At 39.1% G+C, this 13,594-nt stretch overlaps 1 protein-coding gene across 7 annotated transcripts in view; it reads right to left on the reverse strand.

Annotated features, from left to right (window-relative positions):
- Nucleotides 1–21: 21 nt before the first annotated feature.
- The window catches only part of ralgapa1 (Ral GTPase activating protein catalytic subunit alpha 1), a 75,030-nt gene continuing 61,457 nt past the window's right edge, over nt 22–13,594 (reverse strand). For 4 of the 7 annotated variants that reach the window (XM_047341578.1, XM_047341581.1, XM_047341582.1 and 1 more), the window contains 3 exons: nt 10,846–10,970; nt 5,180–5,291; nt 22–3,722 (listed from right to left, as the gene is read on the reverse strand). In XM_047341578.1, coding sequence (XP_047197534.1) covers nt 3,635–3,722; nt 5,180–5,291; nt 10,846–10,970 — 325 coding nt within the window. In that variant the 3' untranslated portion in view covers nt 22–3,634. Of the gene's footprint in view, nt 3,723–5,179; nt 5,292–7,723; nt 7,756–10,845; nt 10,971–13,594 lie in introns of all 7 variants that reach the window. The other 3 variants (XM_047341579.1, XM_047341584.1, XM_047341580.1) reach the window with 2 other exon arrangements.

Raw genomic sequence — 13,594 nt, forward strand, 5'->3', positions numbered from 1 at the left:
AATATGACTGTGCAGCAGTTGGGTGGTGCAAATCTTTTATTGTTAAATTCCATCACTGCACATCCACGCTCTCCGTGCGTCTGGACACAGACATCACCTGTTTACATACTACAGGTTTGACAGTAACACATGGAGGAGTATGTATGTGCAAGCGTGCATGTGTGCTGTGGTACAGCTGTAACATGGTCAACACAGGCAGTTAGTACTGAACTGGTGTCATGCAGTATGTATAAGTCAGTAGTCACATACAACAGCCTCGTCCCCAAACTGACGTGCGGACAACACCTGAACCCGTATCAATCACAGCCTTCACCTTTTTATCTACATCAGGCACACGCGTTCCAAACTGTTATTAATGGACAGAAATGTTATGGCAAAACAAACAGGGAGAAGACATTTTGATCCTCTTCAATGAAGACATCAGATTTGGGCCAGAGAGAATATTTCTACCGTAACAACTTGAGTCACAGGGTCTCAGGAGAGCTGATATGAGCTTTTTGATTATGCTGCCAGGCTTTGGCTAACTTACGTTTTCTTTTTTGTTTGGTTGCAGCTAATCAGGTTTATTTTTTAAACAAAAAAAAAAAACATGCACATCTGAGTTTAGTACAGTTGCAGATATTTTCAGATTCATGCCAAACATGAGATCCTCAGGAGTATTTACAATGTGAAAAGCCGATTTGAAGTCTGATATTTCCCCGTCGTTCTCAGAGGACGTTTAAGCAGCATCAGGACTCTCTGTATTTTACAATAAAGGAGTGTAAGTAACCAGGGCGTTGTGCTGCTATGTGGTTTAGGTGGAGGGGGCAGAACCTGGGATATGATCACGTGAACAGGTTCAGGTTGTTTACAGGATGTGACCTAACTGGGACACGTACACGACATGTACGTTATACGACATGTACAGATCAGTCCCAGCGTGCCACTGTTCGATCCCTCAACAGACCAACACAACGGGGCTTCAACCTCAGCAATATTAACTGTAACATACAATAATTTAAAAGGGACGACTTTTAAACTATTCTATCTCAGCTGACTTTCAATATCCACACACAAAGTAACACAACATAAATTTGACCTCAAATTTTTTTTCTTTTAAAGTTAACAGTTTCAACCCCATAGAGGGGTCACAACAACTTTTTACAATCCCTTTCTTCTCTACAGAGACACTATGGCTGAAATAATAATAATAATAATAATAATAAAAACGAAAACAGTAACAGAAAATACAGCTGTGGATACACTTTCTTCAAGCAGTGAAATAAAATGCAAAAGCTTACATCTATATTTCCATATACAGAACTTCATGTACATGGTTCCTTTTGTCAGGGATCAGGATATGGAAAAAGAAAACAAGCCCTCATGTTAAATGAATGGAGGAACATTCAGTCCTGATAAACCCAGTAAAACCTCATTTATACAGGGAACACTTCAACACTTCACCCAATTCTGCTAATATAACTTGTCAGTTTTTTAAAGTTGAGCTAAATTGAGGGAGTGCTTAAACAAGAAAGTTAAATACATGAAAATATATATGTAGTGTTAGTTTAAATTTCTGGATTGCGATAACACGCTGATCCCCGAACTGGACCTGGGGACGAGTCTAAATATAAGAGACGACAGAAAGATTCTCCGTGAGGACACGTCGACAGGCTCTCTCTCTCTCTGCTTCCCCTCTTTGGCTGTCTATCTACAGTATCGCTTTTTTGCAGATTTCGATTTTCCTCCTTTTCCGTCCTTAAAATGCCTCAAACAGAAAAACACTGGGCCGCAGTAACTCAAGTGTGAAAGAAGCATAAATACTAATGAAATCTTCTCTCACTGGTATTTATCAGGTGAGACGTGGCCTTAAATGCCCCAGTTTATCATAATAAGTACATGTTAGATAAAGCGATGTTAAAGTAACTCATTTTGGAGAAAAAAATTCATCCATTCATTCAAATTAATTGAATTGTTCCTCAGTCTGGCTGTGGTGTCGAGGTCAGACATATCAACTGTGAAGTATTTGAGCGACAACGAGATTAACTTTTAGTTTCCAAAAGGAGTGCAAACTGGCTTTTAACTACTGACGCATATAATCTAGTGTAGTGTCAACTCATTTTTAGCAGATATGTGGTCTGAGGTTAAACCAGGTTTCGACAGCTATTCTCCCAGAACAGTATAGAGTATACACAAAAAGCCTCCTCACTCTGTACATATAGATAATCATATATCTACTATGTATATATATATATATATGTATATACACACACACACATATTATACAAACACACTCACACAGGCACACAAATATATATATGTACTCGAACAAGGAAAGAGAAGCTGTGATTCCATTGCATCAGACAACAGAGTGACTAAAAATACAGCAAAATTCTGGTTTGGAGCAAAACACAGTTTACAGTCAATTAAAAAAAATTAAAATTAAATAAATGTAATGAAACGTCAGTGCTTGTCCACATTTTACAGCATGAGACAGAAATAAGTAGCAGGTGTTTGTTGTTTGATGAGCTTTCCCCAGAAAATGCTTTTGTCTCCTTTACGAAGAACAAATCATCACTCCATCACGACTACTCTTCACACAGTAACTCTGTTCTTTACGTCACTCCAGTCAGAGAAAGGTTTGTGCCACTTTCAGTCTCTAAGTTCAGAGGAGCTCTGTTGCTGAATGCAAACAGAAAACAGTTTTGGCCAGAGAGCGCTACGTCCAAAAGATGTATTTTTTTTTGTGTTAACAAATGAACAAGGTTCTATTTACATTTTGCGAGGACTGAATAGAAAGCTACCGCTGCCTTTTTATCTTTAAAGGCCTGATGATGCACCGAGAACAAAAATAGACTTTTATCTGGCTTTCTCCATGCAACTCTTCACTGTCATCACTCGTTTCTGTTTTCATATATCAAAACTCATAGTTCTGTCGGTATAGTACAAATATACAAGTTCCCCGCAGCAACTACAAAACACAGAGACTGAGGAGACTCTGCTCTTTGTTCAGGGGTCAGTACATGTGCTCTCCAAAGACCGTGTATAATGTGGCACAAATTAGACTTTTGCAATCTTTAACATGGCACAGATTATGAAGTAATACTGCAGTGTACAGGCAGCTTGCTGCAGCCCTCGTTCAACTGTTGGCGGTTTTTGCGCGAGCGAAGCTGAGAATAAATACAGCAGCTGTGAGCAATTTCAAAATAAGGTTACAGTATAGTGAAGTCCATGAAATATCAAAATCTACATTGTGTTTTTTTCAGAGTACAACTGTGCGACAGAGCGTTTTGTTCATTCAGGGTCAGTGGCTGATCAGAACAGCGTCATACTGGAGGTGAGAGGATGAGTCCAAATCTTTTGACACGCATGGTGTTTCTGTTGTTTTCTGCCTCAACACTGCCCAACATTTTTCCTGTTGAAAATAATATGTATGTGTATTTAGCCAAGAGAAGAACATTTTACATTTGTGACAGTCTTAACTACTTTAAGTGCAATGATTGGCCAAATATTCCTCTTGAATAAACCTTGTAAGGGTAGGAGGTGGAAAAAACCCAGTATTTGTTGTCCAGCATTATACAAAGTAACCTGGATACATCAAGTCTTATTGGCCGATCCAGAGGAGCGTCGCAGCTTCATGGACATGCGGCTCTTGCTAGTCCGAGGAGACATGGGGGACGCTGAGTCGCTCCCGGCCTCCCCAAGAGCCGGACTTTCTCCCCGAAGAATCTCGAGGCAGGAGCCTGGTGAGGAGGAGGAGGAAAAAGGGTGATGAGAGGTGAAGAGGATGGATTGACGGGGGAATGGAGGGAGAAAGGAGAGGAGGGAGGAGGTAAATAACAGGAGAAAAGGATAATGGGACAAACTGAAAATCACATTATGCCCCATGATGTTCTACTGTGCCAGGCAGCAAAGACTCAAAGACACCTACAGTGACAAACACAGTGAAAACAGACAGACAGACAGACAGACAGACAGACAGACAGACACTAAGTTTTCTCTAAATTCTATATTGGTTTTTTTCTACTACGACATGTTTTGAAATATTAAAAATACTATGAGAAGAAAGATTTGTTTATTTGACACCTAAAGATCATCTACTGTATAAATACAACACTATGAAGTTAAAATGATAATGATGCAGAATTTTTCTTTTCATTGCAAGACCCCTGAGACTGAATGTAAAATTAAGAACTACATGAATAAACCTGCCATCAATTATTATATTATATTATTATATTTGAACACCCTACTTTTGCTAAATATATCTGCAGTGGAGGCAACACATGTTTGAAAATTATTAGGACTTAATGAAAGCTTAAACGATTCAAATAAACTCACTGTTGATACAACAGTGTTACCGATGACATAATGACAGATCTTGAGAATAGAGTCATAGAAACTAAAAATAATATTAAATGTATGAGAATATAGTAAATAATTTAAGCCTATGTGTTGGAATTGCTAATGAGTTTTACTTTAGTACAGCTTTCATAAATAAAGAAATACTTCATCTTTTGGAACTTCAGCCCTTAAGTATCAGGACTCAGAACAGATTGTGTAAGAGTCTATTCTGAAGAAAGAACCACACAGACTCGGAAGACGTTGCCTCTTATACGGAGGACATTTTTGGTAGTGGTCAAATGCGATTTGCGTGATATTCAAAGGGGTCTTTAGTTTCTCAAGAAACAATGAGATTCTCAATCAAGATTTTGAGACCAGAAGGCAGACGGAGTGGAAGGGTTCTCCTTGCTACGCATTTCCTTTTTTTCCCTCACACTATTCTGACTTTATTTTCTTTTATGACTTTGTTCTAGTAATATTAAGACTTAAGTCTCATAATATTATGCCTTTCTTCTCATTTATGACTTTATTCTTGTAATCTTACTTCATTATTCTAACAATCTTATTATTTATTTGTCTTCAGTATGGCCCTAATACTCCATTGCAGTTACACCATCAGGTTAAATGGTTTATAGTCACATACTTATCCTACATCCCATTAAATTTTAAAGGCAGCACCTACATGACCTTACAGCTCCTATTAACCAGATGTTAGTCAGGTCTTTTTAACTAATAGAAATTCAGCTAGTAAGCATGTTTTATATGGAAATTATGTAGTACTTTAAAGATGAACTGTCGGGAAACTAGACCAGAAAACTAGACTAGGGCCAAGTAGTTTTCTATCTATGAATCATACCATTCACAGCTAGCATGAAGGACCTTCTGTGTGAGCCCTTTCCCCTTCACCTTGAGCAGGTTAAAGCTGTCTAGTGGTTTAGGGACCATTAGACACATTACACTATGTTCCTCTGGAGAGAGGAGGAAAGGGAGGGAAATATAGAGGAAAGGAAAGCAAGGCAAAAGAAGAGAAGATGAAATAATAGGAAAAGAAAGGAGAGGACGGACAGGAACAAAAAGAGATGAGAAGAAAGCAAGGGAGGTACAGAAAAGAATGAAATGCCAGAAAGGAGGAGATATATAAAAACAGGGAAAGGGAGAAAAAGAGCAGGAAATAAACAGGAAGGAGAGAGATAATGGAGAAAACAGAGGGTGTAAAAGAGCGACAGGAAGAAGGAGCAGTTCAGGAGAGCGAAGGAGGGACCGGTCAGAGACAAAAAAGAAAATGGAAAAAAATTAATCAGAAAAAATTATAAGTTGCCACAAACAAACGAAAACAATTGACAGAGTGGAAATACAGAAAAGACACACTGACCGACAAAGACACAGCATGCTTCACAGCACAAACATATGATGACACAGAGAACATTTTAAATACATTATTTCTATCTTTCATTTAGTTTATTCTCACCATTACATGACTGATTTCAAGAGCAATGATACAAAACAAAACAAGACAATTCTGTGTCTGCTTGTGTGTATCTGAGGATTTACATTGCTTACCCATCTTTTAGTGTGTGTGTGTGTGTGTGTGTGTGTGTGTGTGTGTGTGTGTGTGTGTGTGTGTGTGTGGGTGCGTGCGTGCGTGCGTGCGTGAGAGAGCAAGTGTTACAATGCTAGATCACCAAAACCAGGAAGAGAGGAGCACACAGAAGGTTAGAGGTCAATGTGACGTTGCAGGTAAACAGAACAAACAGAAGAATTATTGTGCGAGTCATGTTGTTATAAAAAAGGATTTCTCACTCTCACCAGGCCTCTGAGCGTAGTTTGGTATCTGCTTTTGTCACAATTTGTCTATTTCTTTCTAAAACTGAAGCTTGGAAAAATGGTTTCAAAACCAAGAAATACAGAAGCTTGAAGAAGAATTTAAACATTTCGAATGTCTGACTCATGAAGCTTTTTAAGCTGTAATGTATTTCAGTCTTTTTTAATAATTTATAGTAAGACTGTGTCCATGGGCCTGTTTGTTGATGCCTAAATACGTTTCTTTGAGCCTCAATGTTTTTGGCCCCTGTATATACTCTTCAGCTGTGTGCATCATGTAGCTGTTTGTGGCCACTGAGCTTAATGTGAACAGAGTACCTCATTGTGATTAACCCACAAAGAATTATCACCCAATTCTGCAGTTCCCCTCAGCTCTGTAAAGCGTTTTACTGTCTTTTAGCTAATTGTGTTGGTTTTATAGCCAGAAACTCTGCAGTTGGTTGCGTGCTGGAATCATTCTGGTAGAAATGGAGTTAGTGGAAAAATGCACCTTGTTGTTTGCAATCTGCCGCCAATAAACAGAGTGAGGGTGTCACCTGGTGACGCATGGGAGTATTTTGCTGTATTAATCACTGAAACTGTTATTTTGTGTTAAATGATTGAATTAGGTCTTATTTATTATATGATTTTTTAAGGTAAGTTATTTAGAGTTTAGCACATATTACTACTTAATATTTGTATAGGTTTCTTAAGTATAATTTAAACTCAACTTCCAATTTACCTCAGCAATAAAAACTGCATTCTTATTGTCGAAACTCGTTTAGTGCTTTTTTTCTTGAAAGAAAAAACATCAGCTCTGGCACCGTTTAGGCACCGGCACCATTTCGAAAGTATTGATTGAGCCACGGTATTGGAAAAAATCCAGACGATACCCAACCCTAAGCAGGCAGCTGTTTTCAGAGTAAAAGCTCTAACGACACACTGTATATGACCAACCTGTCGTCAAACAGCAGACATATAAAGTCAGAGACGACCAGGTGAATATACTGGAGCACTAAGAAGCTAAAGCGTCAGACACTTGGGAGTTAATAAGAGTCCAAAACAGAGCTAAAGGAAGAGTTGGATTACTCAGGTGAACACAAACAAGAGTCCAAATAAAAGAAGATCTGTTCAATAGACTTTTTGTCAATATGCTTTGTTCTCAGTGGGCTGTGATTGGCTGCGTTCACTGCCAGCTCTTTAACATCCCTTGTGGGCCCATGCAGTTACATCAATTGAAACGACAATTGAAAACAACAGCCACAACATTACCTTAATTAACTAAGCAGGAGGAGCACAGGAAAAAGATTATATTTTCTTTTTGAAGTTCCATCAAGAGATAGAGCTAAAGTTTAAGCTACAATTTCATCCTACCAAACTACACTCACAGAGGAGCTGGAAATGACAAGTCCTTTTAAATAGTAAGCGAAGACTGCTATAAACATGCAGACCAGCTTAAAGTGTGGAGGACACAGAGGAAGAAACGTAGAGAGATAAACACAACGTGGTGGAAGAATCAGAGGACAGCGTAGGTTAGGCTGAAATGTCAGTAGGCAGAGCCAATCAAAACAGGGCACGTCAATCATATGACAAGGCTTACCTTTTAACTATTGGCAAGTGAGACAATACGATCTAAAGGAGGGGGGGAACAAAAGGAAAAAAAAGAAAAAAAAAGAAACAACCAAAAAAAAAGTAAAATGAAAAACACAAAAAAGGAAACAAATGAAAAAAATAAATAAATGAAAAAAATAAAAATAAAAACAGAAAGAGAGAAGAATGGTTGATCATTGTGCTGTTAAGGGAGGGGAACCTGTCAGTTAATATAGAGGGAGAGAGAGAGAGAGAGAGAGAGAGAGAGAGAGAGAGAGAGAGGAAGAGGGGGTTGCAGTAATTTGAGCGGGCTTCATTTCAGAGCACAGGATTATTATCATTTTAATTATTACTGTATTATTAAAAAACATCTGAATTCTGAACATGATTTGCACATTAGGACAAATAGAAATATATCGAAATATCATACGACTAAGAAAATAACTGGTTGGTCCTGTGTTCTGAAAAGGTGTTTGGGGCTGAACAACACATCACCACCACCACACAGATCTGACACGAGCTTCTACATTAACATTTAGGGAATTCAAAAACTGTATCAGGTTGTGTTGGATGTCATTCAGCCTCAAAGAAGGATGATTATTCCCGCAAAATTATTAATATTATTTTGTAACACAACAGTTGGTGTATGAGCAAGTATGAGTTGGCAAAGAAAAACAACAGTGATCAATAATAGATATAGACAAACACACACAGTCTCTGAACATTAGCTAGGTTTACACCCAGGCTCTTCTCTACCACAGAAAGACTGAGGTGCTGTGTCTCAGCGTTTTGAGCTGAATGAGCAATTCAAGGCATTTAGCTGACATGTCAGAACGAATGTAGAAACATAGTAAAATACAGCGAGGTGGGCTGACAACAGGCAGGACTTGGCAATCAACAGTCAGAGTTTGGATCAACATTTGTCATGGCCGAGCTTATCACACAGCTGAAGCAGCTGATTGGATACTTCACTGCACCATGTGCCAGCTGAGCTTAATACATGTAGAAATAATACACACATACAGTATATTTCTACCAGGGAGTAATTCATGTAAGAATATATGACTAATGTTGCCTATTCTACAACCAACTACTGAACTAATAGTAGTTTTTAACATGGCTCAGAGCTGAACAAAAAGGGGCTATTTTCACACATAACGTCTGTTTCTGATGAAAACTGGTGGCCAAAGCATTTTTTTATATAAAAAAAACACTGTTCCAAAATGTAGTAGAGAGCTTCCTTTGTTACCATAACTTAACTAACTTAGAGTTAACTGACTGAAGTTAACCAGAGACTTGTTGGCCTTGTCCACTTTGTCATATGGGTAGCTACATTCAAACATTATAAATCTTAAATTATAGTCAACTGTGTAATATGCTTGAAAAGTTCAAGATCAAAAATAATATCACACTTATGTCAATGTTAAATCTTATGTGGACAATTTCAGTTAATCAACATATATTTTCATTAAATGTAAAGAATGTTGACTATAAGTTAGGGTCGGGTGATATGACTTTAAAATCAATATCATGATTATTTCCAACTTCACCTTGATTTTGATTTATTAATGATTATTTTAGGTTTTAAACATTGCCCCATAGTTCTCTGACAAGATCTGTATTGGAAATATACTGAAATATGAAAGCTGGGATATTATTTAACGCTCTGGTCACTTTAACCCTGATGTCCTGGCTGTGTGCGTCACGTTAAGTCTCATATTGTGTGTTGCAGGTGAACTGTGTGCGCGCAAAATGTAGGACTTTTTTTCAATGTGTTTAAATACATGTTGAGTTCACTCTAGAGCGAAAAAAACAAACACAAAGTAAAGTTCAAGTTTCCTAGTAACTTCTGATTAGTGTTGGTGTTTATTGTTAACGTGTAAAGTGAGCAAAGGTCAGCAAGCGAGTGCGGACGGCGGGAAAGTATTAACCGAATTAACCAACATGAGCAAGATTAAGTCGGTGAGAGGTTATAAATGTTGGTTTCGATACATTTTTGGTTAATTGCCCAGCCCTACTGTAAGCAAAATAAAGCCGAGAATTGGCCACAGAGTTTACCCGCAGTTTGACTTTCACACATGCACAACACGGGGTGAGATTCTCTGCACAGACAAGTTCACATTTTTGTGTCTGTCGCGTGTTCGAAGCGCCATCGCCCCTCCACCTGCTAGCGGTGAATCGAGCGGGGGATCCCCTGCTGTGCTCACACATTGACTTCGCCTGGATTTCTACGGACATTATACTCTGAGGCCGGCAGAGAAAGTCCGCAGAAAGTGCAGAGCGTCTAACTCAGACATTTGCGTTCACACATGCACAGTTCAGTGGTAAAGTTAATGATTGAAATCAATGTGGAAAAAACTAAACTTTAAATAACTTCAATTTTATTCCAAGTTAATTTAGCAATTTCAAATGACCAAACGCTGGAATCCAGACAGCACCTAAACCTTCAACCTATAGGAGAAACCCTGCTGAACACAGGCTCCATGTTTTATTCCTTGGTGCTGTATGAGTATGACCTACGAAGGAAATGTGTGGCTTGTATGTGGAAATGTAATTACTGTAAATTACTGCCATATTAATTAACTGGATTAGAAGTGAGTCCATTAAACCATCGTAAATCACACCTAACCAGAAACAAAAACGATCAGTATGCATCCATGAAACTTGACAGGTTACATGAGAGAGTCATTCGTCCGAATTTAACTGTGTCTGCCTGCATCTCTACAGCTGATCAGATGTCAGACAATTCCTCAGAGACGCTCTGGAGACAGAGCTCCGCATCAGACTGTGAGTGGCCAGTGTGTGTCCATGGGGGAGTGTGTGTCTGTGTGTGGGGTCTCTCTGTAGTTAAAATATGCTAGAGGGCAGTTCAATATCGAGAAGGCAGATTGCTCACAATACACGTTAAAGCGAAAGAAAGTCAGCATAGTTAAGTGTCACTTAACTTACTTTTGTGCTTTTTTTTAAGTTATAACGCATGCAAGTAAACAGACCACCCCCCTGTCGTAAGCAGCTTCAGAGTTGCTTAATCCACCCACTCTCTGAACGCCTGCCACAGAGGCTTTGACTGACAAGTGTATGCATTGGTGGTGTTGTTGTAAATGTGTCTGGTTGTGAAGGATCAGGTGTTACCTGTGTCAGATGGTAGGTGATTGCAGGGAGCAGGACTGTACACTCGAGCTGCATAATCCTCAAACGTGGTCGGCTCCTGGTGGTGCTGCACGATGGTTTCTAGGTACCGAGCTCGCTCCTCATAGCTGGGGTCAAAGGTCAAGGTCAAACAGTGATAAAGACACAAGAAGCGAAGAGTATGATAGAATTGGGTTCAAGACGGTGATGAAAATCCTGCCAATATGCAGTGTTATAATCCGTCAATAAAGAAATGAGTTTGAAATTATAGCCATGTTCTCTCCTATAAATGTCCACTGTGGCTGCCCAAGAAAATCTTGATAATAAACCAACCTCAAACAACAAAATAATGCAAATTTGCAAACATTGTTATTGTCATATTTAGTGCTACACACTTGAAAGCCATGTGTTTAATTTCAGTGTTTAAATTATAGTGTGGAGTTTGTTCTGATGAAACACCATCAGCTGCATCATGGTTAATGTAGGATCAAGTGTTTTTGAAACTTGATCTGTAGTCGTGACTGAAAATCAGGACTTATTGACATCAGCTGCACAGATTTGTACCGTTATAAAAATGTGTATGTTGAGTTCTCCGGCTTAATGGAGACTAAATCACTGAAGTGAACAATGACTTTTTTAAGGTTTAAGAAGGTCCTCTAACATCTTATCTTTTGCACTGTTTAAATATTACAAAGGAACCACATTTTTCATTAAATATTGGTTAGAATTAGCAGGTTTCAATGTTTCTATTCATGATCTTGCTGTTAATTAATCCATGCATGACTTTTCTTTAATTGAAACTTAATGCTTTTTTCATATATTTTACTGTTTCAATATCTTTTCCTGTCTTAAAAGCTGCATTTTATGCGATGAAAAGTGCTATATACATTATCATTATAATTGGTACTTAAAGCAGGACTTATTAATTAAGAGTTTAACGTCAAGCAGTGACATAGCTGATCTGCAATAACAGGGCTGTAGGGAAACAATCCAGAATATTTTGAATCAAATGTTGCACTAAATAAATTACTGGAGTACCTTTTTAAAGTGTTCGGGCACGGTTACACATACGTAAAGGAGAAGCAAATAATGTGGGTCAAAGTTCACCACGCTGCAATATGCCACAGGAAGCGAATGTTTCATTCACCTTCTCACTCGCACAGGTTGGGAGTGAATGGGAGGTGAAGGTTCGCCACTAAAGCATTGGTTTGGGTGCTGCTGGTCTGGCCCTTAGACTAGAATATCACATAAATAACACAGTAACATTGAACAGAACCAAAAATAAAGAAAACAAAACTATGTCAAAACTGAATTCGACAAAGTAAAGTAAAGCTACAAGAGGAAAAGAAAAAACTATAAAAGAATGAATCGTAAAACACACGATTTTTCAGATAAAAACACTGTTGGCAACAGAGGCCAGTGAACTCTTCATGGCCTCATTTCCACTCGAATCTACTGAGAATGCTGGAGACAGGAAAACTGAAATGTAAAGCAAAGGCCTTTTATCACTTGCCATTATGGCCTTTAGCGATGGATTTGAAGAGAGGTACAGGGATTCAGCAGAGAGCAGAGTAAATGGAAACCAGGACTTCAACTGTCCATCTATTAGAGATAACCTCATTGATGAAATGACATTTACCCTCTCGTCCTGAGCCCCCCACTCATACATCCAACCGTAATGACATATGTAGCTGTTTCAGTCACACACACAGTCACACACACACACACACAGTCACACAGCACACACACACACACACACACACACACACACACACACACACACACACACACACACAAGCTCCCAATAGCACTAACATTTGCTCAGTTAGCTCCAATAATAGGGGATTTTCAATGAGTGTTTATGTGTGTGTGTCTATATTTGATAAGGTTGGTTATGAACAGGCACGTGTGTATATAAGTGCATGTGTCCCTGTTTGAGTGTGATGGGATTAGGTCGATGAATCTTCAGAATGAAATCTGTGTTTCTGTACTCCTGTGTGTGTGTATGTGTGTGTATGTACATGTTGAGAATGGGCGAGCCATCTGTAAGAGTGCCCATGGGATTTCTATTGGGTTAGAGAGCTGGTCTATGGGCCTCAGAAGGAGAAAGATTCAGGTCTAATGGTAACTGATCCAGTTAGAGACAATGATAATAACAACAATATGGCTCCTTTAAAGTGGAGGGACAGACTGCGCTGGCAGAAAAGAGAGAGAGAGGAGGAGGAGGTGGGGGATGAGTGGAAAGAGCTGGCAAAGCAGAGAGGAGGAAACTTCAATAAACTTGGGACAGATGATGTAGTTAAAGCGAAATTAACAAAACTTGATTTCACATCTAAAAAAAAAAAAACAAAAAAAAAACAAAACAGCTATTGTTTTGAAAACCCTCATGGAACCTCTCGTACTGACGAAGGTGAGGAAAGGAGGGGGGACGAAGGTGGGAAAGAGGCAGGGATGGAGGCTGGAGGTGCAAAGAAAGCGAGATGCTGAGGGAGCAAGAGAACTTGTAAAAAAAATTGTGTGGAGAATGTGAGGGTGAAGAGGAAGAAGGGGTGAGTATACCGCAGAGAGTCACGAAGGAGGTGAGAGGGGAGGACAGCGGGTGAGACAGGGAGGAGGATATTTAAGTAACGGTGTGTGTGTGTGTGCAGCTTTCTCTTGGTGAGAGCTGAGCAGCAGTAGCACACACCCAGCGCGTCAGAGTCAGTGTCTCTCACACCGAGTCTCGATGTGATTCTCGCCGTTTGCCTTTTCC

The sequence above is a fragment of the Hippoglossus stenolepis genome, chromosome 10, assembly GCF_022539355.2.
Source record: "Hippoglossus stenolepis isolate QCI-W04-F060 chromosome 10, HSTE1.2, whole genome shotgun sequence".
In the NCBI taxonomy this organism is placed as follows: Eukaryota; Metazoa; Chordata; class Actinopteri; order Pleuronectiformes; family Pleuronectidae; genus Hippoglossus; species Hippoglossus stenolepis.